The sequence below is a fragment of the Podarcis erhardii genome, assembly GCF_964252035.2.
Source record: "Podarcis erhardii genome assembly, chromosome: 8".
Taxonomy (NCBI): domain Eukaryota; kingdom Metazoa; phylum Chordata; class Lepidosauria; order Squamata; family Lacertidae; genus Podarcis; species Podarcis erhardii.
This window is the reverse complement of record NC_138499.1, coordinates 2,885,286-2,913,181: the sequence shown is the minus strand read 5'-3', so window position 1 is coordinate 2,913,181 and position 27,896 is coordinate 2,885,286. Positions and strand designations below refer to the sequence as shown.

The 27,896-nt window shown below is 46.6% G+C and overlaps 1 protein-coding gene across 1 annotated transcript in view; it reads left to right on the top strand.

The window, feature by feature from the left end:
* ZC3H3 (zinc finger CCCH-type containing 3) overlaps positions 1-27,896 on the top strand; it is a 264,865-nt gene that overhangs the window by 207,012 nt on the left and 29,957 nt on the right. Inside the window, exon 10 of the mRNA XM_081874112.1 lies at positions 24,257-24,426. Coding sequence (XP_081730238.1) covers positions 24,257-24,426 — 170 coding nt within the window. The remainder of the gene's footprint in view (positions 1-24,256; positions 24,427-27,896) is intronic.

Here is a 27,896-nt window from a genome sequence, read left to right as displayed (position 1 = left end):
AGTCACAAAATTAAAAGACGCCTGCTTCTTCGGAGAAAAGCAATGACAAACCTAGACAGCATCTTAAAAAGCAGAGACATCACCTTGCCAACAAAGGTCCGTATAGTCAAAGCTATGGTTTTCCCAGTAGTGATGTATGGAAGTGAGAGCTGGACCATCAAGAAGGCTGATCGCCGAAGAATGGATGCTTTTGAATTATGGTGTTGGAGGAGACTCTTGAGAGTCCCATGGACTGCAAGAAGATCAAACGTATCCATTCTGAAGGAAATCAGCCCTGAGTGCTCACTGGAAGGACAGATCCTGAAGCTGAGGCTCTAAGACTTTGGCCACCTTATGAGAAGAGAAGGCTCCCAGAAGATGTTGGGAAAGATGGAGGGCACAAGGAGAAGGGGATGACAGAAGACGAGATGGTTGGTCAGTGTTCTCAAAGCTACCAGCATGAGTTTGACCAAATTGCGGGAGGCAGTGGAAGAGAAGAGTGCCTGGTGTGCTCTGGTCCAGGGGGTCATGAAGAGTCGGACACGACTAAACAACAACAACACCATAGATGCAATAAATAAATTTTGAAGTTGGGACACCTACATTCCAATTGAGAGGCGGCCATCAGTCAAAGGTGGGGAAGAGCAACACCTGGCGAGGACGCTCACAGAGGGACTCTGGCAGCAAAAGATTGCTAGCAGATTACCTTTTGCTAACAGCGTTTTGCAGCCGGACTCCTGGTTTTTGTGGCGGGAGACCTTCCCTCCGAGCCGAAGGCAGAGTCGATGGGGCAGCCTCTCTCCACAGCCACCGGTACGAGTCACCCAGGCAGCACATGTACAATTATTTTAAAATATTCCAATTTAAATGAAAATATAAAAGAGATACTTAGAATATTTATTCTATTAGTGAACGTGCTTACCGCATCACTTCTGGAGTGTCAGAAAAACATTCTCCTACAGATGATGGATAGCAGCCCGTAATTATATCGGGGTGGGGGTGGGGGGTGGAATTGCTGAGCGTGCCATATTTAACTGGGGAGAGGAAATACCCAGCCTGGGCCATCGAGGGTTAATTTTATTCTCTAAATAATATAAAAAGTGCTGAGTCTGTTCCTTTTGCACAAAGTAGAAAGTCCTCAAATGGACCCCGGAGAGTTTATAATATTCTACTGAATCAAGTAAAAATGTTAACCTTGCTTCATAAAACGATGGCTTGTTAAAGATGCGCAGTCCCTTTTCTTGTGAATAATTTAGAAAGGGAGTAAATCTCTTCTCGTTCTGCCTTTCCCCCCACTCTTTCTCTCCCCTTTTCCTACTCTTGTGTCCGATATGCGGCAGGGCACAGCTGTCTGCAGTTTTAGCTTTTAAAAGGGCAGGAGAAAGGCAGGGAGGCAGCCGAGGTCGGACCTGGCGCTGCCCGTGTGTGCTAGAAACCCAGGGTGCAAATCCCACCTTCTGGGCACTGGGACTCTGTGCCAGGGACAGAGGTTCCCTTGAGAGATCCCCCAGGGGCTCCCCACCCTTCGTGGAAGATGCAATTTGCTTCTGTCATGCTGAGATTAAGAACATTAAGAACAGCCTGCTGGACCAGCCCAGTGGCCCATCTCGGCCAATGTCCTCTTTTCACAGTGGCCAACTCTCCCCTCCTGGGGTTTCCAGCAGCTGCTATTTAAATAATAATAATAATAATAATAATAATAATAATAATAATAATAATAATAATTTATTATTTATTATTTATACCCTGCCCATCTGACTAGGTGGCTCCCAGCAAAATATTAAAATACAATAATTCATCAAATATTAAAAGCTTCCCTAAATGGGACTGCCTTTTAGAAGTAAGATACAGTGGTACCTCTGGATGCGAACGGGATCCGTTCCGGAGCCCCGTTCGCATCCTGAAGCAAACGTAAGACGCGACTGGGCGGGTCGTGTTTTGCCACTTCCGTGCATGCGTGTGGTGTCATTTTGAGTGTCTGTGCATGCGTGAGCGGCAAAACCTGGAAGTGATGTGTTCCGTTACTTCCGGGTCGCCGCGGAGCGCAACGCGAAAATACTCAACCTGAAGCGTATTCATCCCGAAGTATGACTGTAGTTGTTTTTGTCCTTGACATCTGACGGGAGGGTGTTCCACCGGGAGGGCACCACCACCGAGAAGGCCCTCTGCCTGGTTCCCTGTAACCTCACTTCTCGCAGCGAAGGAACCACCAGAAGGCCCTCAGCACTGGATCTCAGTGTCTGGGCTGAACGATGGGGTGGAGAGGCTCCTTCGGGGATACTGGGCCGAGGCTGTTTAGGGCTTTCAAGGTCAGCACCAACACTTTGAATTGTTCTCAGAAACATACTGGGAGCCAGTGTAGGTCTTTCAGGACCGGCTTTATGTGCTTCCACCCCCATCGTTCAGCCCGGACACTGAGGTCCAGCTCCGAGGGCATCTGGCCCTGCGAGAAGCGAGGCTACAAGGAACCAGGCAGAGGGCCTTCTCTGTAGTGGCGTCTGCCCTGTGGAATGCCGTCCCATCAGATGTCAAAGAAATAAACAACTATCTGACGTTTAGAAGACATCTGACGGCAGCCCTGTTTAAAGGTAAAGGGACCCCTGACCATTAGGTCCAGTTGTAACCGACTCCGGGGTTGCGGCGCTCATCTCGCTTTATTGGCCGAGGGATCCGGCATACAGCTTCCGGGTCATGTGGCCAGCATGACTAAGCCGCTTCTGGCGAACCAGAGCAGCGCACGGAAACGCCGTTTACCTTCCCACCTATTTATCTACTTGCACTTTGATGTGGTTTTGAACTAGGTGGGCAGGAGCAGGGATTCGAACCGCCGACCTTCTGATCGGCAAGTCCTAGGCTCTGTGGTTTAACCCACAGCACCACCTGCGTCCCTATCACCACCTACAGGTGGGGTATGTATGTATGTATGTATGTATGTATGTATGTATAAATAAATAAATAAATAAATAAATTAAAGGTGAAACACACACATACACAGTGCTTTTTTTCTTTTTAAAAAATGTTTAGGGGTACTCTAATTTTCCTGCTCATATTGAAATACTGTCCCTCACTGCGGCCAAACTTAGATTCAAAAAATATTTAGGGGCATGCGTTCCCTTTTGTATATAAACTTTGCTTCCCATTTAATTCCTGGTCGGGGGCCCTTCAGCTGATCTTGCCCTGTTGCAACCAAGGCAGCTGCCTGGCTGTGGAAGCCTCTCCTCCCTTCTCCTGCTGGCCCCTGATGCTGCCAGGATGAGCTCCGCTTCACCTCAGAAGCTGCATCCCTCACTTTTTCCTTCCTTTCTTTTCTGTGTGCCTTTTTTGTCTTTATGCAAGGCAGCCACTTAAAAAAAAGATCCGTTATTGTTTAGAATTCCTGGCCTGCTCTCTCCCTCTTCCGTTAAGGACCTTTTGAGAGTGTCTGCACGGAGCCTCTCTGGATTGTTAAATAAACCTTTGCTGATGCCGCGTGGTGTAATTTTGTGCTGTGCGGGGTTCTTGCGGAAAGCGACGCCTGTTTTTCCGCCGCTGATTCCTTTGACTAGAAATCACCTGCCTTGTGTGAAGAAGATGAATTCCTCTCCTTTGTTCTTCCAGACTCAGGCTATCTCTTCTGCGTTTGCCCCACGGAGTAGAGGGAACCGTCCAGATAAATCCAGCAGACGCCTTCTGTTTCGGCTCGTAAATGCCTGCTGAAAACTTTTCTATTCCATCATGCCCGCATGGGCAATTAAGAAGACGTCTTTCCGCAATTTAACTTCTGATTTTAACTTCTTAAATATTCAATTATTCAAATACAAGAACCGTTTGCGACAATTGTACATGTGGTTTCTGTTGGGCTGTTTTATGTACAGTTGTCGCATGTGGCTCTTGTATTTGAATATTTTTAAGAACAAATGCTTAAACGGCTTTTAAAACCGGCTCGATGGTTAGTGGCTTTTCCTGGGATCTCTTTGCAGCCTTAGTTCATCAGCAGATCACCAGCTTTGCATGTGAGGATCCCAGGTTCCTTTGAGAGCATCTTCGAATAGAGAGCTGCTTCCAGTGGAAACACGAGTGAGATAGATGGACCAAATGTGTTGCCCTCCTTATTCCCTCATCCAGTTTGCCCCACTTCTTTTAATGCAAAATATCCCAAAGGACCCCATTGGGACACTACAAGGGACTTTCACTGGCCTGGGATAGAGATGAACGTAAGGACACCCTAGTGCCCTGGGCATTATACATCTGGACCCGGATTGGAATAACATGGATCCAGTCTTGTTCTGAACCTCGGGAACAGGCTAGGCTCATGCCCACAGAAAGCAATTCAAGGTACCGTATTTTTCGCTCTATAGGACGCACCGGACCATAGGAGGGGGAGAACAGGAAAAAAAAATTTTCTTGTTCTCCCCCTCTAAAACAAGGTGTGTTCAAGGTGCATTCACCCAAAGCCTCCAGAACGCAGCGGGAGTTACCACTGTGCCCTGGAGGCTTCAGGTGGCTAGCTTGGAAGCCTGGAGAGCGAGAGGGGTCGATGCGCACTGACCCTTCTCGCTCTCCAGGCTTCAGTGAAGGCAACCCAAAGCCTCTGGAGCGCGGCGGGAGTTCCCGCTGGGCTCCGGAGGCTTCAGGTTCCTTTTGACCTGCTCTTTGGGGCTGGTGGGGGGGGGAGCACTGCGGAGGCTTTGCGCAGCTAACCCCAAGCTAGAACAGCGAGACGCAGCACCTATTAGCCACGCAGCCTGCATTTGCTCTATAGGACGCACACACATTTCCCCTTAATTTTTGGAGGGGAAGAAGTGCGTCCTATAGAGTGAAAAATACGGTAGCTGGTCTTCAGCAGCCACTGTGCGCTGTGGAGTGTCCTGAGTTCCTTGAAGCACTTGTTCCATTTTCTCTTTTTCTCTGTTTGAAATCATCTTTATTGATTTACATCATCTTACAAATACATTACAAATGGTTACAACAGAGTTAAACACAAAAATGACAGAAAAATAAGAAGGAACAAAAGATAATCAACAATAGGAAAAGAATATCAGTTATAGCATCAAATCTTATCCAATAAAGTCTTCTGGAAGAAACTTCCAATCATTCTCGTTATACTTTTCCTGTTGTCTTAATTTTAGCGCACAGTTTGTTTTGTAGCTTTTTCTGTATGTTTCTCTAAGATATTTACTCCATTTGTTTATTATACACAAGTATCCTTCAATTCTGCTAGGATAATATCATTTTTACAATATAATCTTATATATTCCTTGACTAATTTCCATTCACTATATACTTTTTGATTTGGGGCTCCTAACTTTTCCGGTCAGCTTTGCTAATTGAAAATACTCTAACATGAGTGATTGCCAATCTATTATTATTATTATTGTTAGTGTTGTTTCACATTTCCAACTTCTGGCTACAAGTATCCTTGCAGCCGTAATTGAGTACATAAACAGTGGTCTTGTGTTTTGCTTTATTTCTGTTGGTTCCGTTTTTTGAGGCCGCTTGGTGGCTGTCTCCCTGCAGACCCATTTGAGTTGGCAGGGGAGAAAACTCCCAGACTGTTTCTGCTGCGTGCCGTCCCTCCTGCGCAGGAAGAGGTGATTGCTTTTGCGCCACACAGAGCATTTCTTCAGGCAGGAAACCCCCAGAAGTATTCTCTGAAGATGCCTGCTTTGGAGACCAGGGCTTTGTGTAATTGCAAAGCTTGCTCTCTTGCCCGCACAGCTCTCCCAGCCAAAGGCAGATTCCAGGTCTTTCTGGATCCCATCTGTTTGCAGCTTATGCTTCCCCCATCCAGGAGAAGGAGAACACACCTCTCTCTGCTGCTCTGCTCTGTGCTTTGATCATTTGGCCAGCCTTTTCCTGGATTAATCCACAGCTACAGCAGCCCAGGAGCAGCAGCAGCAGCGGAGGCGAGCGAGACGGAGGCCAGTGATCGGAACAGAAGCTTTTGATTTAAAGGGCTTAGCAAACTCTCCGAGAGTCCCAAACAATCCCCGCGGCTCTGGCTTTAACCTCCAAAGATTTCTGCAGAGATACCTCTTATTTACCTACCACCATAATGGCATAATGAGGGCCCCCACTGCTTCCTTAATATAACCGCTGCGTCTTCTGTGACTTTCAGACACTTATGCTGTAAATGTTGCTTATCAGTACAAATGGGAACTGTTTAATAGCTTGGGCAAGTTTTGATAAAAAAAGAGAGAGAGAGAAGGGGGGAATAACATCCTCCCCTTTGATAATAGTCTGTGATTATCTTCTCAGTGGCAACAGCTTCGCAGACACCGCCGTCCTCTGACTGCTGGTCTCCCTCCTGTGTTATTAACTCCTGCCGAGAATGTGCTCACAAGCCAGGGAGGAGTGGCGCTGGTAGCAGATAGCGAGGGCAAAGGTTTTGCCCAGGACTAGGCGATGCACCCTGCCAATTCATTAACGGGGGCTGAAAGCCCCCAGCGTGGGTGTTAAGGAGTCGGGCGGACGACACAAGTTACAGAGCACGCATGTCTTCCTTGCCGAAGGGCAAGCAGCGATTGCTGGCTTCAGCAGCCAGGCTTGAGGTACCTGTTGCTGGTTTCTGGGGCAACATGTTTTGACTCCTGATAATCATTGTGCCGCAACACACCCGGGGATGGAGCAGGATCCTCTCCGCCTCACAAGCTGCTCGCGTCGTTCCACTTTCCCTACGGCTCCTGGGCGGGTGTGTGCCGGGAGCAGGGCCTCTGAATGTCGCTGGAGACCTATAGATTGTGTGGTGTGTTGAATGGAGTTGTCATTCTCCCCGTTTTTAGCCTTATGGAGGGGTTTGCACAGCCTGCAAATGGGAGGAAATTGCCTCTAATGATGCTTTGTCCTGTGTGCTTCCAGGTGCTTCCAGGTGACCTATTTATTTATTCCGATCTGTTCATGGGGAGGTTAGATGACGTTGTATCAAGCAGACGTCTCCCCCCACTTTTCATTTCTCTATCCTTATCTCAAAAAATGATGATGATGATTAATTAAATTTATATGTCACCCTTCATCTGAAGATCACAAAAAAATACAAAATGAAAACACAAAATACAGGAACATAATATATGTATTATGTATAAGGCGGTTGGAGGATGGATGGCAGCTAACAGATTGAGGTTGAATCCTGACAAGACAGAAGTACTGTTTTGGGGGGACAGGGGGCGGGCAGGTGTGGAGGACTCTCTGGTCCTGAACGGGGTCACTGTGCCCCTGAAGGACCAGGTGCGCATCCTGGGAGTCATTCTGGACTCACAGCTGTCCATGGAGGCACATGTCAAATCTGTGTCCAGGACAGCTGTGTACCAGCTCCATCTGGTACGCAGGATGAGACCCTATCTGCCACGGACTGTCTGGCCAGAGTGGTGCATGCTCTGGTTATCTCCCACTTGGACTACTGAAATGCGCTCTACGTGGGGCTACCTTTGAAGGTGACCCGGAAACTGCAATTAATCCAGAATGCAGCAGCTAGACTGGTGACTGGGAGTGGCCACCGGGAACACATAACACCGGTCCTGAGAGATCTGCATTGGCTCCCAGTGTGTTTCCGAGCACAATTCAAAGTGTTGGTGCTGACCTTTAAAGCCCTAAATGGCCTCGGTCCAGTATATCTGAAGGAGCGTCTCCACCCCATCATTCAGCCCGGACACTGAGGTCCAGCTCCGAGGGCCTACCGGCGGTTCCCTCATTGCGAGAAGCCAAATCACAGGGAACCAGACAGCGGGCCTTCTCGGTAGTGGCGCCCGCCCTGTGGAACGCCCTCCCTTCAGATGTCAAGGAAACGAGCAGCTATCTTCTTTTTAAAAGACATCTGAAAGCAGCCTTGTTTAGGGAAGCTTTTAATGTTTAATGCTGTATTGTTTTTAACACTTGATTGGAAGCCGCCCAGAGTGGCTGGGGAAACTCAGCCAGATGGGCAGGAAATAAATAAATAAATAAATATATTATTATTATTATTATTATTATTATTATTATTATTATTATTATAGCAAAATGGAAAACCTCAAATCATAGAATCATAGAATCATAGAGTTGGAAGAGACCACAAGGGCCATCGAGTCCAACCCCCTGCCAAGCAGGAAACACCATCAGAGCACTCCTGACATATGGTTGTCAAGCCTCTGCTTAAAGACCTCCAAAGAAGGAGACTCCACCACACTCCTTGGCAGCAAATTCCACTGTCAAACAGCTCTTACTGTCAGGAAGTTCTTCCTAATGTTTAGGTGGAATCTTTTTTCTTGTAGTTTGGAACCATTGCTCCGTGTCCACTTCTCTGGAGCAGCAGAAAACAACCTTTCTCCCTCTTCTATGTGACATCCTTTTATATATTTGAACATGGCTATCATATCACCCCTTAACCTCCTCTTCTCCAGGCTAAACATGCCCAGCTCCCTTAGCCGTTCTTCATAAGGCATCGTTTCCAGGCCTTTGACCATTTTGGTTGCCCTCCTCTGGACACGTTCCAGTTTGTCAGTGTCCTTCTTGAACTGTGGTGCCCAGAACTGGACACAGTACTCCAGGTGAGGTCTGACCAGAGCAGAATACAGTGGCACTATTACTTCCCTTGATCTAGATGCAATACTCCTATTGATGCAGCCCAGAATTGCATTGGCTTTTTTAGCTGCCGCGTCACACTGTTGGCTCATGTCAAGTTTGTGGTCAACCAAGACTCCTAGATCCTTTTCACATGTACTGCTCTCAAGCCAGGTGTCACCCATCTTGTATTTGTGCCTCTCATTTTTTTTTGCCCAAGTGCAATACTTTACATTTCTCCCTGTTAAAATTCATCTTGTTTGTTTTGGCCCAGTTCTCTAATCTGTCAAGGTCGTTTTGAAGTGTGATCCTGTCCTCTGGGGTGTTAGCCACCCTTCCCAGTTTGGTGTCATCCACAAATTTGATCAGGATGCCCTTGAGTCCATCATCCAAGTCGTTGATAAAGATGTTGAATAAGACCGGACCCAAGAAAGAACCCTGTGGCACCCCACTAGTCACTCTTCTCCAGGATGAAGAGGAACCATTGATGAGCACCCTTTGGGTTCGGTCAGTCAACCAGTTACAAATCCACTGAGTGGTAGCATAGTCAAGTCCGCATTTTACCAGCTTCTTTACAAGAATATCATGGGGCACCTTGTCAAATGCCTTGCTGAAATCAAGGTAGGCTACATCCACTGCGTTCCCTTCATCTAACAGGCTTGTAATTCTGTCAAAAAACGAAATCAGGTTAGTCTGACACGACTTATTTTTCAGAAATCCATGCTGACTATTGGTGATCACAGCATTCCTTTCTAGGTGCTCACAGACTGTTTGCTTAATGATCTGCTCCAGAATCTTCCCTGGTATTGATGTCAGACTGACTGGGCGGTAATTATTTGGCTCCTCTCTTTTCCCCTTTTTGAAAATAGGGACAACATTTGCCCTCCTCCAGTCTGCCGGGACTTCGCCTGTTCTCCAGGAATTCTCAAAGATGAGTGCCAGTGGTTCTGAGATCACATCTGCCAGTTCTTTTAATACTCTTGGATGCAGTTCATCTGGCCCTGGAGACTTGAATACATCTAAACTAGCCAAGTATTCTTGTACTATCTCCTTAGTTATTCTGGGCTGTGTTTCCTCTGCTGAATCATTTGCTCCAAATTCTTCAGGCCGGGCATTGTTTTCTTTATTTACCCTCCCACAATCACAAGGCCATAGATTGTTTAATCGGGCAACTGCTTGGTTTGCAGAGGAACGTTTTTGCCTAGCGCCTAAAGATACATCAGGAAAGCGGCAGGCGAGCCTCCCTGGGGAGAGCATTCCACAAGCGGGGGACCACTGCAGATTTCTTCACTGAGGATTTTCGAACAGAGGTTGGGCATCCATCTGCCAGGGATTCTTCAGCTGTTATTCCTGCATTGCAGGGGGTTGGACTAGATGGCCTTTGGGGGTCCCTTCCAACTCTACATTTCCATGATTCTGTGATTCCACTGAAATAAAAAAAAAGGTCATATATATATATATATTGTTCATCAGTGTACCAACCAAGCACGTACATAGATATGTGGACCACATGTCTGGAGCAGCACAGGAAGACTGTCCTGAAACCATTTTGACTCCCAAACTGACCAAATGTTTTCTCCTCAAGGAGGGAGGGGGTGAGGGAACCTTCCCATTGTCTCAGGAAGTGGGTAATCACCATTTCAAAGGAATGGTCAGACTATCAGGAAAGGCAATCAGATAAGGCATTATCAGATAACCTGGCAGACAGGAAAAACAACAACATTCAAATTTGTGTTGTAGACTGCCTTTTCTGTGATGTAGGTGTGATGTATCTGGGGGGGTGGTCTTGGGCTACACCCCTTCTGTGATGTATGTATGATTCAGTAATTAAGTAGTTATAATAACAAGAGTGGCCAAAACCCAGATAATGCAATCAGGTAACTTGCCAGACAGGAGATAAACAACGCACTCAGATTTGTGTTGTAGACCGCCTTTTCTGTGATGTAGGTATGATGTTTGTGAGGGGTGGTCTTGGGTTACACACCTTCTGTGATGTATGTATGATGTTTCTGGGTGTGATCTGGAACTCCAGGGTAGGGAATTTAAAATGTCTATATAAGGGTGGGCACACCATTGTTTGGGGTCCTCCTCCTTTTCTGTGTGTGAGGGGAGCACCCTGTTGCAACAGTTCATAAAGATCAGGCTTACTAGCTGCTTTGCTTCTCAATGTTCTCTGGTTGGCCTCTGTTATTTTCTCCTACCGATGGAGAACCTACAATGGACTCTATAAGGGCTCTTGTGTCCCCCATAAGGGAATAAGGGCAGATTTTGTTTATTACACCACGGAATTTTGCGGCTGGGGTCACATGATCAAGGGGGATCCTGCCACCGGCCTTGTGGAATTATTTACGATATGGGGCAGCCCCGCTTTTGTGGATTTCTCTCAGAGGCCACGGCGGCTCCTCTTTTAGGCCTTGTCGGGGCCTGAGATTCGGTCGCCGTCAAGCATCGTTTCCCCCCAGGAGTTTCACCGTCAGGGTTGCAAAGCAAATACGCTGCAGGAAAAGCCGCTGCAGATCGATAGCTGTAAGTTGACGCTTGGGCAGGCGGCTCTCGGGTCTCTTCCTCCGTTAAAGAATAGAACGAGGACGCCGTGCCCTATAAATATGTGGAGGCATCAGCAGAATCGGGAGGGCAAGGCCGCCAGATGCAGCCTCTGCTGCAAGGAGCAAACAGCATAAAAGGCTCGGCTGGAGGCAGCATTTAAAAGCTCCATTTGATGTATATGTAAAACTGCGTTTTTAAAACATGCATGAAATCACCCTCTGTGAAGTCGCCTTCAGTCACTAGGCCACTGGGCACATAGCACCAGGCCAAACCATGACTTGAACGTTACATAATTTGGAGTTCTTGTTATTAAATATACCAAGAAAAAAAGCACACCAAGAACTCAGGCCAACCTAAGTTTCAGCAGTGGGAGTGGTCCCTCCTCACAAGTCAATAGTCAATAGTAACAAAAACTAATCCATTCAAAAGTGTGTATTCTGTCAATAATTACAAACTCAAGTAGAGATTACAAACTCTAACAGAGATTACAAACTCAAACACATAAAGATATGTATAACACAATAATTCGTTATAAAGATTTTCTCTTTTTCTCTCGACAATAATGTTGATCCTTATAATTTATCAGCTTGCAGACGGAGACTCAGTTTCAATCATAGAGCAGAAGTCAGAAGTCATTTGTGGATCAGAAGCCAGGACAGGGCCCTGTTTTGATGTATTCACCTTCATCAGCTAATTTTTAAAGGGTTGTGTGAGTTTGAAGACTTTCGGATAAATATATCCTGTTATTTTCTACGTTTCTCAGGGATAACAACTACGTGTGCGTATATCAACGTGTATCTTGAGCTTTTCTGTGCGTTCAGACTTTGCCTGAACTAGGATCTAGGAAATGTGTGGCTTCCTGGACTGGAGATGGCAGCTGCAACATCCTCTCTCTGCTGCTGCTTCCTGAGGCTAAACCACGTCTGAATCCGAACTCATGTTTTGTCTTGCTCCAGACAAACCGAGTAGTCAACCCTGCTTGTAACTGCTATTTTAGGCTCCGCCGCTGACCGTCAGCATTGCTCTCCAATATTAGAATATAAGCGAAAAGCAGGAAAACTAGTTTGACACATACACCACCGTTGCTTTGTAAATGGAGTTTGGAAGGACCCTTCCGTGCCATTGCTCCGTGGACCAGATAAATTTGCCCATTCTCCTTCCTCTGAGTCAAAGATGCTTAGGCTGTGTTGCCTTCCAGGTTTTAATGGCAGGAAGCAGGAATTCCGAAAGCTTCTTCCATCTGTGGAAGAAGTGGGGGGAAAGCCATCAGAGAGGCTGTTTACTAGCTGTCAGTTCCAAACTGCCTTGGGAAAGCCTTCCCTCCAGCCCTGTCGATGGCTTCCCAAAAGGCGCCCGGCATTAGGGACTTCCCGGAAAAGAGTGGCACTCAAACACCCTGACCTCCATCCAGAGAGCTAATTCTGCGACTCAGAGGCTCTTCTGCAGAGGTCACCTGGCAGAAACTTCTCTCAGACCTGGAGCTGTTTGCAGCAGAGATTGAGCTTTGAGTTTGAAACGGCTTTTGGCAAAACTGGACATTTCGGTGCATGGCATGAGTATCCATCAGTAGATATGGAAAAGTGGGGGGGGGTCAAGGCCACAGGGTGATTGAAAAGGGGGGAAGGGACATTTTTTTTAACCATGACTAATAACCCCAAAGTGCAGTCACTGGGTCTTAACACTATAACGTATACAAAGCAAACAAACAACAAATGGTAAGAGAAATAAATGGTGACGTACCAATATAAATCAAGACATCCATATTTCCCAAGCTGGCGTTGAGCATCTATGTCCAAAGCATTTGTTGTTGTTGTTGTTGTTTAGTCATTTAGTCTTGTCTGACTCTTCGTGACCCCCTGGACCAGAGCATGCCAGGCACTCTTGTCTTCCACTGCCTCCCGCAGTTTCGTCAAACTCATGCTGGTAGCTTCGAGAACACTGTCCCACCATCTCGTCCTCTGCCGTCCCCTTCTCCTTGTGCCCTCCATCTTTCCCAACATCAGGGTCTTTTCCAGAGAGTCTTCTCTTCTCATGAGGTGGCCAAAGTCTTGGAGCCTCAGCTTCAGGATCTGTCCTTCCAGTGAGCACTCAGGGCTGATTTCCTTCAGAATGGAGAGGTTTGATCTTCTTGCAGTCCATGGGACTCTCAAGAGTCTCTTCCAGCACCAGAATTCAAAAGCACCAATTCTTCGGCGATCAGCCTTCTTTATGGTCCAGCTCTCACTTCCATACATCACTACTGGGAAAACCATAGCTTTAACTATACAGACCTTTGTTGGCAAGGTGATTCTCTGCTTTTTAAGATGATGTCTAGGTTTGTCATTGCTTTTCTCTCAAGAAGCAGGCGTCTTTTAATTTCATGGCTGCTGTCACCATCTGCAGTGATCATGGAGCCCAAGAAAGTAAAATCTCTCACTGCCTCTATTTCTTCCCCTTCTATTTGCCAGGAGGTGATGGGACCAGTGGCCATGATCTTCGTTTTTTTGATGTTGAGCTTCAGACCATATTTTGCGCTCTCCTCTTTCACCCTCATTAAAAGGTTCTTTAATTCCTCCTCACTTTCTGCCATCAAGGTTGTGTCATCTGCATATCTGAGGTTGTTGATATGGCAATCTTTATTCCGGCTTGGGAGTCATCCAGCCCAGCCTTTTGCATGATGAATTCTGCAAATAAGCTAAATAATGAGGGAGACAATATACAGTCTTGTCATACTCCTTTTCCAATTTTGAACCAGTCAGTTGTTCCATTTCCAGGCCAAAGCATAGGAAATAAAATCCCAGCAGGTAACACAAAAGTGCTCTGGAAGCCAGAGCTCTTTACAATGAAATAATAATAATAATAATAATAATAATAATAATAATAATAATAATAATAATAATAATTTATTATTTATACCCCGCCCATCTGGCTGGGCCTCCCCAGCCACTCTGGGCGGCTTCCATAGAAAGTCTTTCATGCTGACCATCCACATATTCAGGAATCACTGTTGTGGGGAAGCCTAAACAGGGGATTTAATTATTTTAGATATTTCTTGATAGGCCTAAGACCAGGATAGTGAAACCCAAGGGCATTGCCGCCAAAGACAGCTTCTGGTTTTGCTTCGGATCATATAAACATGGTGACATTTTCTGCTTTTGCTACAAACCCCACTAAACGAAGCTCCTGGCCATTTCTGAAGTTAGCAACCTTTGCAATGCACCTGGAATTGCTATACATCCATGTAGGGCAGGAAACAGCCCTCGGAGGATCTCTAGAGATCAGTCCTCTTAAGATCTTGTGCAATCTGCAGTCACTTCCCAGATCATGACACCATCGGCATTGTAGGCCTCCCATAGGGCCTTCTTGGTGGCTGCCCCCAGGAAACGTTGGAACTCCCTCCCTAGAGAAGCCAGCCTGGCTCCTTCCTTGTTGTCCTTCCGATGGCAGGTGAAGTTCTTTTTTGTTCCAACAGGCCTTTGGGAACTGACATGTTTGTTTAATAGATTTAAATAGTGCTGTTCTGTTTTCGCTGCCTGCATTCTAATAGATTTGCTTGTTTATATTATTTTAATTCTAGTAAAGCATAATTACTTTTTAACAATTGTCTTTTGCGTTTTATCTATGCTGGTTTTTTAAAATATATCTTTATTAATTTAAAATAAATACATTTATGAGAAAACAGACGTACATACAAGTAAACAAACATACAATCAAACACACAAATAACAGAAAAATCAAACAAACCACCACACTATAAGATACAAGAAGATTAATATAATTATCATCATATATACTCCTGATACTGAACAAAATTGTAAAACTTATAGAGAAGAAATTTAAAACTGACTTCCAATTAATCTCACTGTACTTTATCTATCCATTACTTTATACCGCACAGTTACATATTTCTTATATAGTTTCTTTTTACCTCCCTACGAACTTAAATTTATACAATCAGTCTAATTCTGCCAAGATGTTTCCTTTTATTCCATAATTTTATAAATATTCTTTAAAGAGTCCCCAATCCTTATAGACTTTTTGTTTTGGTTGACCTCTTACTCTTCCTTTTGCTTTCGCTAGCTGCAGATATTCTACCGTTAGGATTTGCCAGTCTTCTGTGTTGGGTACTGTTGTGTTTTTCCAATTTCTTGCTACTAAAATTCTGGCCGCCGTTATTCCGTACATGAACAATGTTCTTTTCGATTTCCCTATTTCTTTTGGCAAAATGCTTAATAAAAATATTTCTGGCCTATTATCTATGCTGTTTTGATGTGCGTAAGCCACCTTGAGCCCCAGCCTGGGATGAAGGCAGGATATACACAAAAATTGCCAGCATCACCTTTGTGTTTCCTTCCAACTCTGCAATTCTATGATCATCACCATGAGGACAGAATGCTGGTCAGGATGAGGTCCTTTGGCCTTTCCCAGCATCTGGGCTCATCTTCCGTCCTTCTCACCCACCACCGTCCTGACGGCTCAACTCTCTACATCTCAACCCTTCTTTCTGCCCCCTGCCCTGCACTTCCTGATGGATCTTCTTCTCCTCTCTACCCTCCCCGATTCCCTATTTTTTTTCTTTTTATGGTGCAACCTGCTAGCTGGCCGCGGTCCTGCTGGGGGCGGTAAAATTAGCAGCACCAACAGGTGGGCCGGATCGGGTGACCCAAGGAATGAGGTCGCTCCCTTACAACGCTAAGCCCTCCTCTTCACCTCGGATGACATGTGCAGGAGTAACCGAATCCTCGTGTTTTGTTGGGTGTTAACGGAGCCAGCCGGGACGGAACATAAGCGCATAGCTCTTTCCCCCGTGCAACTGGACAGAAAACCGGGCGCGGAGGGGCAGATCTTTGTGCGCGCCCCCTCTCCGGGGCACCAGCGACCCTCAGCTCCCACGCCAAAGAAGCGCCCCTTGCCTCGGAGGATGCTGAGCTGTGCTGCAATCCCCTTTGCCTTTCCCGTGACCCAGGTCCATCCTAATGGACATCCTCTCCCCAGAAATAGGAGGCTGTTGCTCTGGGGGGGAGGGAGGCCAAAAAAGATGTCGTCATAGGCGGAGGCTCAGCCAAGCTCAGAGCAGTGTGGAAAAGTCATTAGAAACTTGAGAATAGGACACAGCCTTGGAATTAATTACACACACACACACACACACACACACACACACACGGTTTGTTTTCTTTATAGATGTAGAGACTTGAAAAGAAGCTGGTAAACAGAGACTAATGCAATTATTGGCTGGGGAGTATCTTTTAGGGGGTGGGGGCCAGAGAGTGCTAGGATTTGACTGGGTCTGTGTGTTTGGAAGAGAAGATCTGAGGTGTTAGAGGAGGCAGAAAGATATCTCAAATGGGACAAAGGCACTTTCTGTGATTTGAAGAGAATGGGACCGGAAAAGAGGATGAGCACCATTGAGATGCCCCAGCAGGATTTGGCCCTGTCCTTTGGGGATGGGAGTATTTTTAGCTCTGGCCTGACGTACTCACTTGGACGTACTCTGTGTAGCACTTGGGGAGAAAAGCCCTCACTTCTTGGGTGGGGAGTGTTGCGTTTATAAAAGCATCTCGCTGCAATAGAATTATTTAGATCCTTGAAATGCATTTGAAATCTCTATATGTGTGCACAATGCAATAATAATAATAATAATAATAATAATAATAATAATAATAATAATAATAATAATAAAAAATAAAATACCCCGCCCATCTGGCTGGGTTTCCCACCCACTCTGGGCGGCTTCCAACTGAATATTAAAAACAATACAGCGTCAGACATTAAAAGCTTCCCTAAACAGGGCTGCCATCAGATGTCTTTTAAAAGTAAAATAGTTGTTTATTGCCTTGACATCTGCTGGGAGGGCGTTCCACAGGGCAGGCGCCACCACCGAGAAGGCCCTCTGCCTGGTTCCCTGTAACTTGGCTTCTCGCAGTGAGGGAACCGTCAGAAGGCCCTCCGAGCTGGACCTCAGTGTCCTGGCAGAATGATAGGGGTGGAGACGCTCCTTCTGATATACTGGACTGAGGCCATTTAGGGCTTTAAAGGTCAGCACCAACACTTTGAATTGTGCTTGGAAACGTACTGGTTGCAAACAAACAGAAAACAAAAGTAGCTGTGATGGCTGTATTCTGCTTGAAAAGCTGGAGGCAGCAATGGTTCTGAGCAGCAGCTGATGGAAGAACACAGGAGGGGAGAATGCTTTTTGTGCTCGAATCATAGAATCATAGAGTTGGAAGAGACCACAAGGGCCATCGAGTCCAACCCCCTGCCAAGCAGGAAACACCATCAGAGCACTCCTGACATATGGTTGTCAAGCCTCTGCTTAAAGACCTCCAAAGAAGGAGACTCCACCACACTCCTGGGCAGCAAATTCCACTGTCGAACAGCTCTTACTGTCAGGAAGTTCTTCCTAATGTTTAGGTGGAATCTTCTTTCTTGTAGTTTGGAACCATTGCTCCGTGTCCGCTTCTCTGGAGCAGCAGAAAACAACCTTTCTCCCTCCTCTATGTGACATCCTTTTATATATTTGAACATGGCTATCATATCACCCCTTAACCTCCTGCTTGCGGGTTTCTCCTTGCAGGCATTTGGTTGGCCACTGTGAGAACAGGATGCTGGACTCGATGGGCCGTTGACAAGTTCTTTCTATGTTCTTAACCACAATACTGCTTGCAGCATCTTTCCTCAACCCAGTGACCTCCAGATGCTCTGCGCTAGAACTCCCAGGCACATCCAGCCGTTGCACAGCCTCACCTGCTGCAGATGATAGGGAGAGTTAGGGTGGGCGCAATGTCAGAAGGTAGCTCTGTGCAGAGAAAGAGAGAGAGAGAAAGAGATGGCTATGGAAGAGGAAGGGAAATGGATGGGGCTTCCATGGCTGTGTGTGTGACTTTCATGGAATCATAGAATTGTAGTCAGGCGGGACCCCTGCAGGTCATCCAGTCCAACCCCTGCAATGCAGGAATCTCAGCTGCAGAAGCTGTGACAGGTGGCCACCCAGCTTTAGTTTCAGAACCTCCAATGTGTTGACTGCAGTCACAAGGCATTGTTTTGCATTCCACAGTCAGAGTTACTGTTGGATTCCCACGGGAATGGGAGACTGGATGTGCCGTTCACTGGTTTCCTGTTTTTCACTGTTTCTCTCGGTGTTCTTTGTTTCCGAGAGGAGTTGTTTCTCTGCTCTCACAGAGGCAAGATGCATGTTTGGATTCTCTCAGCATAGAAGTGTAAATAAAGTTAAGAATGTAGCACATACTGCTTATCCTTCTGCTGTGTGACGACGCTCTGCTTGGGCTCAAGATAAGACGAGCCTGGATCAGCTTCAGATGGGCCGAAGGTGGTCAAAATCTCACACAATGAAGGAGAGCCCGCCACCTCCCAAGGTCATCCATTCTCCTGCTGAATAGCTCTTGCCATTGGAAAGTCCTTCCTATTTTATATTTTCTTGCCATTTGAAGACATTGGTTCGAGTCCTGCTCTCCGGAGCAGCAGAAAACAAACTTGCTCCATCCTCCGTGTATTCAGATATTTGAGGATGGCTACCATATCTCTTAGGGACGCGGGTGGCGCTGTGGGTTAAACCACAGAGCCTAGGACTTGCCAATCAGAAGGTCGGTGGTTCAAATCCCCGCAACAGGGTGAGCTCCCTTTGCTGGGTCTCTGCTCCTGCCAAGCTAGCAGTTCGAAAGCATGTCAAAGTGCAGGTAGATAAATAGGTACCGCTCCATCGGGAAGGTAAACAGCGCTTCCGTGTGCTGCTCTGGTTCTCCAGAAGCGGCTCAGTCATGCTGGCCACATGACCCGGAGGCTGTACGCCGGCTCCCTTGGCCAGTAAAGCAAGATGAGCGCCGCAACCCCAGAGTTGGAAACCACTGGACCTAATGGTCAGGGGTCCTTTACCATATCTCTTATCATCATCATCATTTTATTTGTATTCCACCTTTCCACAGTTAAAACAATGCTCAAGGCAGCTTACAATAGGAAAAGATTCACATAATTACAAACATAGCAAAGTAGTCATAAAAATAACTAAAACACATTGAAAACTAAATAACCAAACTAAACAATTTCCACATAAAAATAAAGATACAAAAAGTTCGCATCAGTAATAGCAGTTAATATCAGTAACAATAATAATAATAATATATCACTTAATAATATGTTTAATTTTATTATTTATACCCTGCCCATCTGGCTGGGTTTCCCCAACCACTCTGGGCGGCTTTCAACAGAATATTAAAATACAATAGTCTATAAAACATTAAAAGCTTCCCTAAACAGGGCTGCCTTCATATGTCTTCTGAACAACAGCAAAAGCTCCTAGCAAAAACTCCCAACGAAACTTCCCCCAAAATACTCCAGTCCTCCTTGTTCAGCAGCTGCAACCCTTATGAGGCCAGTCAGGCCCTGCCCTGGACCAGGTAGAGAGAGGCAGGAATGGGACCCTCAGCCCCTCAGCAAGGGAGTCTCCAGGTTACCTGACTCCTTCAAACGTTCCTCATAAGGCTTGGTTTCCAGATGCCTTGATCATTTTGGCTTCATGGTGCCCATCAGCTGGCCTTAGATGGTGGCCTCTTTCATCAAAACCTCTTCAGATGCCCTTTCTTATGTTAGTTTCTTGGGAACCTCTCCCCATCTTCTGTTTCAGTCTCTTCTCTCTCGCATCCAACTTCACCCTGCGTTCTGGATTTTGAGTGGCCTCTGTAGGTGCCTCAAGGTTGCTCAGACTCAAAGCTCTTCTCTGTCCCCGTTCCCAAAGGACGCTTTCAGTCAGCCTGTTTATTGAATTTTCACCCTGATTTGTTTGAAGGGAGATTGGGCTTACGCAGAATCCGACCATTGTTCTGTCCGTCTCAGTACTGTCTCCTCTGACTCACCTGGAGTACTGTGTCTAGTTCTGGGCACCACAGTTCAAGAAGGACACTTACAAACTGGAACGTGTCCAGAGGAGGGCAACCAAAATGGTCAAAGGCCTGGAAACGATGCCTTATGAGGAACGGCTAAGGGAGCTGGGCATGTTTAGCTTGGAGAAGAGGAGGTTAAGGGGTGATATGATAGCCATGTTCAAATATATAAAAGGATGTCACATAGAGGAGGGAGAAAGGTTGTTTTCTGCTGTTCCAGAGAAGCGGACACGGAGCAATGGTTCCAAACTACAAGAAAGAAGATTCCACCTAAACATTAGGAAGAACTTCCTGACAGTAAGAGCTGTTTGACAGTGGAATTTGCTGCCAAGGAGTGTGGTGGAGTCTCCTCCTTTGGAGGTCTTTAAGCAGAGGCTTGACAACCATATGTCAGGAGTGCTCTGATGGTGTTTCCTGCTTGGCAGGGGGTTGGACTCGATGGCCCTTGTGGTCTCTTCCAACTCTATGATTCTATGACTTGCAACAACTCTCTCCGGATGTCGGACAGGAGTCTCCCAATCCTACCTGCTGACGATTGAACCCAATAACTTCTATTTAATCAGCATTTATTCTGATTTTATTTGCAGGGAGGTTAGACGACATTGCATCAAAGAAAGTGTTATCCCTCCCATGCATTTTTCTGTCTCTTTTCTTATAGCAAAAAGTCTGATCTTTTTTGGGGGGGGGGGTTTGTTGCACAAGACCAGCTGTAATTGTGTTACCTGAATTCGCCAGTGTGCGTCTGAATCTCACTCCAAAATAGCAGCCGGCTGAGAGCACCCAAAGCTTCTCTCTCTGTCTGTCCCTGTTGAAGCATATTGGCTAAATTGAACCATCCAGTAAAGGTCAGAGCTTGGGCTTGGCTTAACACTTCAGTGTCTGAGGGGGTGACTGAAAAGGGCAGAGGTTGCATGGCCCACAGCTGTAGGACTTCTATCAATGGAAAGAGCACTTTTTCATACGAGGGCTGCTTGTACAGAAACTGCCCGTTTAAAGCGCATTAGTTCCCCCAAAGAATCACAGAAACCAGTGTTTGTTGATGGTGCTGGGAAACTGTACCGTATTTTTCGCTCCATAAGACGCACCTAGTTTTTAGAGGAGGAAAGGGGGAAAACCCCATTCTTTTGAGGATCAGCTCACAGTTGTGCAGCTTCTTTTGCAAAGGGGGAAAGCCCCCTTTTTGGAGGATCAGCTCAAGGTTGTTGAGCTTACTTTGCAAAGGGAAAAAATTCTGTTTTTATGGGGTTCAACTCACAGTTCTGCAGCTTCTTTAGGAAAGGAAAGGGAGCCGTTTCTACAGTTTCCAGATTATCTAATCAACCAGTCACATGTCGCTGGGGAACCCAACAGCCTCCGTCTGCAGAACATTCAACAATGGAGGCCTGGGCAAGGGACCGGAAAGGGACCCAGCGATCGACCACACATTCGCTCCATAAGACGCACAGACATTTCCCCTTACTTTTTAGGAGGAAAAAAGTGTGTCTTATAGAGCGAAAATACGGTAGTTCTCTAAGTTGCCAGTATTCTTTGGGGGAAGTTTATGTGCCATGCCACAGACACTATGACTTTGCAATTCATTTTAATCCTTTTAACCACCCAATGAAACTGCATTTGTTGTAGTAATTAATATGGACTACAATATCCAGTGCACCTATTTTAAGGGATGCATTTGAGGCAGTGTGGCATAGAACCCAAAATACTGTATTCCTTCAATTGATGGTGTACATTGTGACTTCCAATCTATCATGCCAAAAACTGGGTGGAGTCACGCCCAAGTCATGCTTTGCTGTCCATCTTTTGATTCCGAATGGGGCCTGGCATCCAAACACCAGAGCCTGGCACCCCCACCATGGGAACCTCAATGCCAAGTTTGGCAACGGTGTCTCAAGAGGCAGCCAAACCTTTGCCCCAAAACGGACAATGTCACACTGAAGTCTATCATCTTTATTCAGAATGGCGCTCAGCATACAAACGTTGAAGGAAACTGCTCCCACCGATCTCAGGAACCCTCTTGCCAATTAAAAGCCCTAAAAAGATCTTGCCAGCAGGCTTTTATAATTCAGATTGGAAGGTAAAGAGGTCAGGATTAAGCTAGAGTCAACGGAGTATGCCTAGCTGACTTGAATCCCAGAATTCAGCGGGTTTGGGTAAGAGTTGATGGCAAGGTCCAATGCTAGACTGTAAGCTCCTTGAGGCAGGGACCTGACTTCTTCTCTTTATAAAACGCCGCACCAATTGGTTGCCCTATAAATAATCGGCGGGGCCCTGTAAATAACCACTGGCCTCTGAACAAAAGCGCCACAGCAGACAAGCTTGGCCCTTACGACAGCGTCTGTGAATCTCACACTCTGTGCATCTTTCATCTTGACCACAAAAGATCCTTGCACCGCAACCGGCGTGTTAGACTTGTTGAAGTGTTTCTGCCACTGGGCTCTTTGCCTTTCTTACTCCAGTAGACCAGACTTAGGTCCCTAATCCAGACTTCTTCCACTTCAGAGACCAGAGCAGACGGCAGATGTCCCCGCAGTCGCAATGAAATGTCAAGGCGTTTGTCTTTGCCTGATGACGACCAGGGGGCCGTTGGCACCCAATTGACAAGCCTTCTCAGAGCAAAGCAGTTGAGGGAAGCTGCTCAGAGAGGTTCTGGCTGCAGCTATTTTGGGTGGGAGCAGTTCGGTCAGCTCAGGTCACGGAATGAAATACAAGCCTGAAAAAGAAGAAAAAAGAAGGCGGCAGCGCCGTCATGGATTGCATATACAGTTTAGACCAACGCTTAGCCGGGCGGCTGTCCAGTTAAGGTGACTTCGCGAAGGCAGGTGGTGCGCCCACTCCACGCCTGAATTCATGCACACTCTCATGCTCAGGTCTGTATATGTGCTTGGGCATTTCAACTCAGCATTGCACATCCAGTGACGCCAAAGGTGGGAAGATTCAGGACAGATAGAAGAAAGCGTTTATACAAGCAGAGCATAGGGAAAGTGTGGAGCATAGGGATGTGGTGGCGCTGTGGTCTAAACCACTGAGCCTCTTGGACTTGCTGATCGGAAGGTGAGTGGTTCGAATCCCTGTGATGGAGTGGCCTCCTGCTGCTCTGTCCCAGCTCCTGCCAACCTAGCAGTTTGAAAGCACACCAGTGCAAGTAGATAAATAGGTACTGTCATGGTAGGAAGGTAAACGGCGTTTTCGTGCACTCGTTTCCGTTACTGTGTTCCGTTGCACCAGAAGCAGTTTAGTCAAGCTGGCCACATGACCCGGAAAGCTGTCTGTGGACAAACGCCGGCTCCCTCGGCCTGAAAGCAAGATGAGCGCCTCATCCCATAGTCGAATTTGACTGCACTTCACGATCTAGGGGTCCTTTACCTTTACCTTTTGCAGCTATTTATGAAATATCAACATTATATCACAACTTTCCTTGCTGTTTTGGTAGTGAATACACACTGACAGAAATAAAATTAAATATTTGCTTAATATAACTAGTGAAGGGGAACCATGAACTTTCAAAATGCTCCTCCCTTTGTCTCCCGTCCTTTAATTTTCCTGTTTCTGTAAGTAGAGAGATTTTTGTGACGTACCGTGTTTTCTGAAGCTGTTCTTGCCTTGTGGGTTGTTCTGACGTGTGCAATTGAGTGCCTCATGATATTTTACACTAAAGCAGCCTCAATTGTGTGTCCGCCACACACATTGCACATGTTTGCGACTTCATTTCCTGTTGTTTAGTCGTTTAGTCATGTCCGACTCTTCATGGCCCCCTGGACCAGAGCACGCCAGGCACTCCTGTCTTCCACTGCCTCCTGCAGTTTGGTCAAACTCATGCTGGTAGCTTCGAGAACACTGTCCAACCATCTCGTCCTCTGTCGTCCCCTTCTCCTTGTGCCCTCCATCTTTCCCAACATCAGGGTCTTTTCCAGGGAGTCTTCTCTTCTCCTGAGGTGGCCAAAGTCTTGGAGCCTCAGCTTCAGGATCTGTCCTTCCAGTGAGCACTCAGGTCTGATTTCCTTCAGAATGGACAGGTTTGATCTTCTTGCAGTCCATGGGACTCTCAAGAGTCTCCTCCAGCACCATAATTCAAAAGCATCCATTCTTTGGCGATCAGCCTTCTTGATGGTCCAGCTCTCACTTCCACACATCACTACGGGAAAAACCATGGCTTTAACTATACGGACCTTTGTTGGCAAGGTGATGTCTCTTGCCAACAAGAGTGTATAGTAGATTTAATGAAAAAGGTGCTCTGTCGACGGCTTGTTTACCCAGCCAGCCAGATAGCTGAGCATGTCTTCAGATGCCAGAGCCTCTCGCTCCTTTGCCAGCCTGCACAGTTGACACCAGCTCTTTGCTTTGCTTTTCAGTGCAAGAAGAAGCACACCCTGGTGTGTCCGGACTTCTCCAAGCATGGAGTCTGCCCCAAGGGATCCCAGTGCAAATTGCAGCACCCACAGAGAAAACACCTGGCCAGGCAGCCCAGTGCCACAGACACCTCCTTCCAGCGGGCATGCTCAGCGCCCAAGCAGACTTTGAGGTAAGAAGGCCCAGCGGCCTGAGAACTGCCATCCTCTCTCCTGGTTACAAGCCTCTTACCTATTACAGGATGCCTTCCGTTCTTGAAGAAGCAGCCCCCCCCAATCCCCCCCCCCAATTTCCTGGCTGTTCAGCTCATCTCATATGCGGCCTAGGACCCACGTACCTACGGGACCGCCTTTTCTGGTATGCCCCGCGAAGGACCTGAAGGTCCACAAATGACAACACTTTGGAGGTCCCGAGCCTCAAGGAGGTTAGATTGGTCTCAACTAGGGCCAGGGCCTTTTCAGTACTGGCCCCGACTTGGTGGAACGCTCTGCCACAAGACACCAGGGCCCTGCGGGACTTGACATCTTTCCACCTGGCCTTTGGTTTGGACTCGGTCTGACCCTTATGTTTCCCTCCCCTTATGGTCTGGATTTAACGGCTACTTTTAAAATGAGGCTGCATTTTAAATTGCATTTTAACCTGTATTTTAAATTGGGTCCCAATTTAAATTGAGCGGGGTATAAATAAAAAATATTATTATTAGGAGTGCCAGCAGAGTGTCGGACTCTGACCTGGGAGACTGGAATTCAAATCCCCGCTCTGCCAGCCATGAAGCTCACTAGGTGTGAACTTCGGCCAATCGCTGCTTCTCACCCTAACCTACCTCATTGGGTTGTTGTGAGGATTAAATGAGGAGGGGTAGAAAACCGTCCATGTCACTTTAGAGAGGGGGAAAGGTGGTATATGATTGCAATGCAGCATGGTGCAATAGCATGCAAGTGATGTATCTGCTGAGACCCTCGGAAGGAGATTATGCATCTTCCTTCCTTCCTTCCTTCCTTCCTTCCTTCCTTCCTTCCTTCCTTCCTTCCTTCCTTCTTTCCTTCCTTCCTCTCTTTCCTTGCAAAACCTATCACGCAGGACACAGTTCTCCTCCCCCTGAAATTAGCTTTGCCCCTTCTCTCCCCTTCTCTGCTCCCTGTTTCTCTAGCTGCTGCTCTGTAGCTAACACCATTGTAGAGTCTGTGGAACAGCACAAGGAGACGAGAGGGTGTCATCCTGGCACAGCGAGGCCCTCGCACAGTGGCAGAAGCCGAAGGACACAGCACCTTTACGGCTGTGCCGGAGACTTGAACGCGTCAGCAGGCATCAGCATAAACGCAGAGAGAGCCTTGTTAGAGGTCATTGTCCCAGGTGCCCTTGGGGGCCTATTGATCATCTCATTGTCATAACGCCACCGCAGGCTCCCTCCTTCCCAGCTGTGCACCCTTAACTCTGGGAGCAGAGGCACTTTTAACTCTGCGTTGGCCAGGGTGGGCAAGGCAACCCCGGCTTAGCCGTCCATCCTGGTTCCTCCACCTGCTCCTGGAAAGGAGATGGAATTCAGGTTGCATTCAAAGGCAAACCTGCCTTCCAGTCCGTTTTTGAGAGCAGAGATCACATTTGCTGATTCTGGAGCCCTGCGTGTGCTTCTGCTCAGAATTGCAGGCACCAGTGATGATAGATAGATGATGATAGATAGATAGATGATAGATAATGTTTTTTAACATACCATTTTCAACAGTACAGTGGTGCCTCGCAAGACGAAAAGAATCCGTTCCGCGATTCTCTTCGTCTAGCGGTTTTTTCGTCTTGCGAAGCAAGCCCATTGACGGCTTAGCGGATTAGCGCTATTAGCGGTTTAGCGGCTTTTAGCGGCTTATCGGCTTAGCGGATCAGCTGATAAGCGGCTTAGCGGCTTAGAAAAAGGGGGGGAAAGGAAAAAAACCCTGCAGGAACTCGCAAGACATTTCCGTCTTGCGAAGCAAGCCCATAGGGAAATTCGTTTTGCGAAGCACCTCCAAAACGGAAAACTCTTTCGTCTAGCGGGTTTTCCGTCTTGTGAGGCGTTCGTCTTGCGGGGCACCACTGTAATTAAACATACTTTTACATCTTATTCAGTTTTTTTGACTTCCATCTGCCCTATCTGAAAATTTCCCAGTCTAATCTCTTAGTATACATTTCTTCTTTTCCCTATTACATTTCAAACCCATAACCAATATCTCTATCTTTTTCTACTTTGTAACACTTCGTATATTTCTCCTTACAAAACTTCTTGTAGTCCTACTAGCGTGATTTGTTGATTACAGTTGCTCTTCAAATAATTCATAAAGTGGTACCTCTGGATACGAATGGGATCCGTTCCGGACCCTGTTCGCATCCTGAAGTAAACGTAACACGTGTCTGCGTGTGCGCGGGTCACGTTTCGCTGCTTCCGCGCATGCGCATGTCATTTTGAGCACCTGCGCATGCGCGCGGGGCAAAACTCGGAAGTAACGCGCAACCCGAAAATACTTAACTTGAAGCTACTTCAACCCGAGGTATGACTGTATACTTCTTCCAATCTTCTGTAAATCTCTGGTCCCGCAGGTTTCAAATCCTTCCTTTCATTTTGTCCAATTCTGCATAGTCCATTAATTTCGTCTGCCATTCTTCTTTGTGTTTCACTTGACAAGCTAGTTAGACCTCACCTTTTCCTCCAAGGAGCTCAAGGCAGTATATGCATGGCTCCCCGCTCCTCGTTTTAGCATTAACCCTGGGAAGTGGGTTTGGCCGAGAGATAGTGGTAGGCTCCAAGCCACGCAGTGAGCTTCAGGACTGAGTGAGAGCATTCAAAACTTGGTATCCCAGGTCTTAGCCCAACACTCTAACCACTGCACCATGCTGTTAGCCACCTGGACAAGTAGGTGTCTGGGAGCTTTCTCCATCCTTCCCAATCTGCCCGAGGGTTCTCCTGGGCTCCTGCAGCCTGAGCAAAGTGAGTCCATCGCAGGAAAAAGCAGCAAACAGCTGCTTTATTGTTTGGGCCAAGGAAATGACGCTGCCCTAGAAGCTGTCACAGTGGACGAGGCCGGTCGTGGGACTTTATCCAAAGGCAAAAGCCAGGGAGGCTCAGCACCTTCGTCTCCTAGATACTTAACAGTTTGTTCTACATTAGAAAGCGCTTCCACTTAAAGACTTATTGTGAGCAATTTTGTTTTTGTTTTTTTAAATACCGTAATATTTATTGAGGTTTTAAAGGTTACACATGAAACAGAAAAACACCAAATTAAACAAAAAGCAAAACAATGTATCGCAATAAAAAAAGAATACAATAAAAATAAAAAGGGGGGGGGGAATTAAGAAAAAACAAAAAACAAAAGCAAAAAACACATCAAACCTTCACATGATATATCTTTCATTTGCTTGTTTCCTTGACCTCCTCCCACCTCCCTTTTTTATATTCTAATTCTGAATTAGAATATTGTGAGCAATTTCGAATCCTCATCACTTTTAATTTGCATACTGCTGTTCTAGATCACTCTGCGCAAGGCGGTTTACAAGCTGAGGAAGCTGCAAAGTATGCAACAGAGATCACACATCTTATAGCAGTCCAACCCAATGCAAATAAGTCACAATAAAAAAATATTTTTTAGTCGGCATCCATCTGTCTCGGGAGACAAT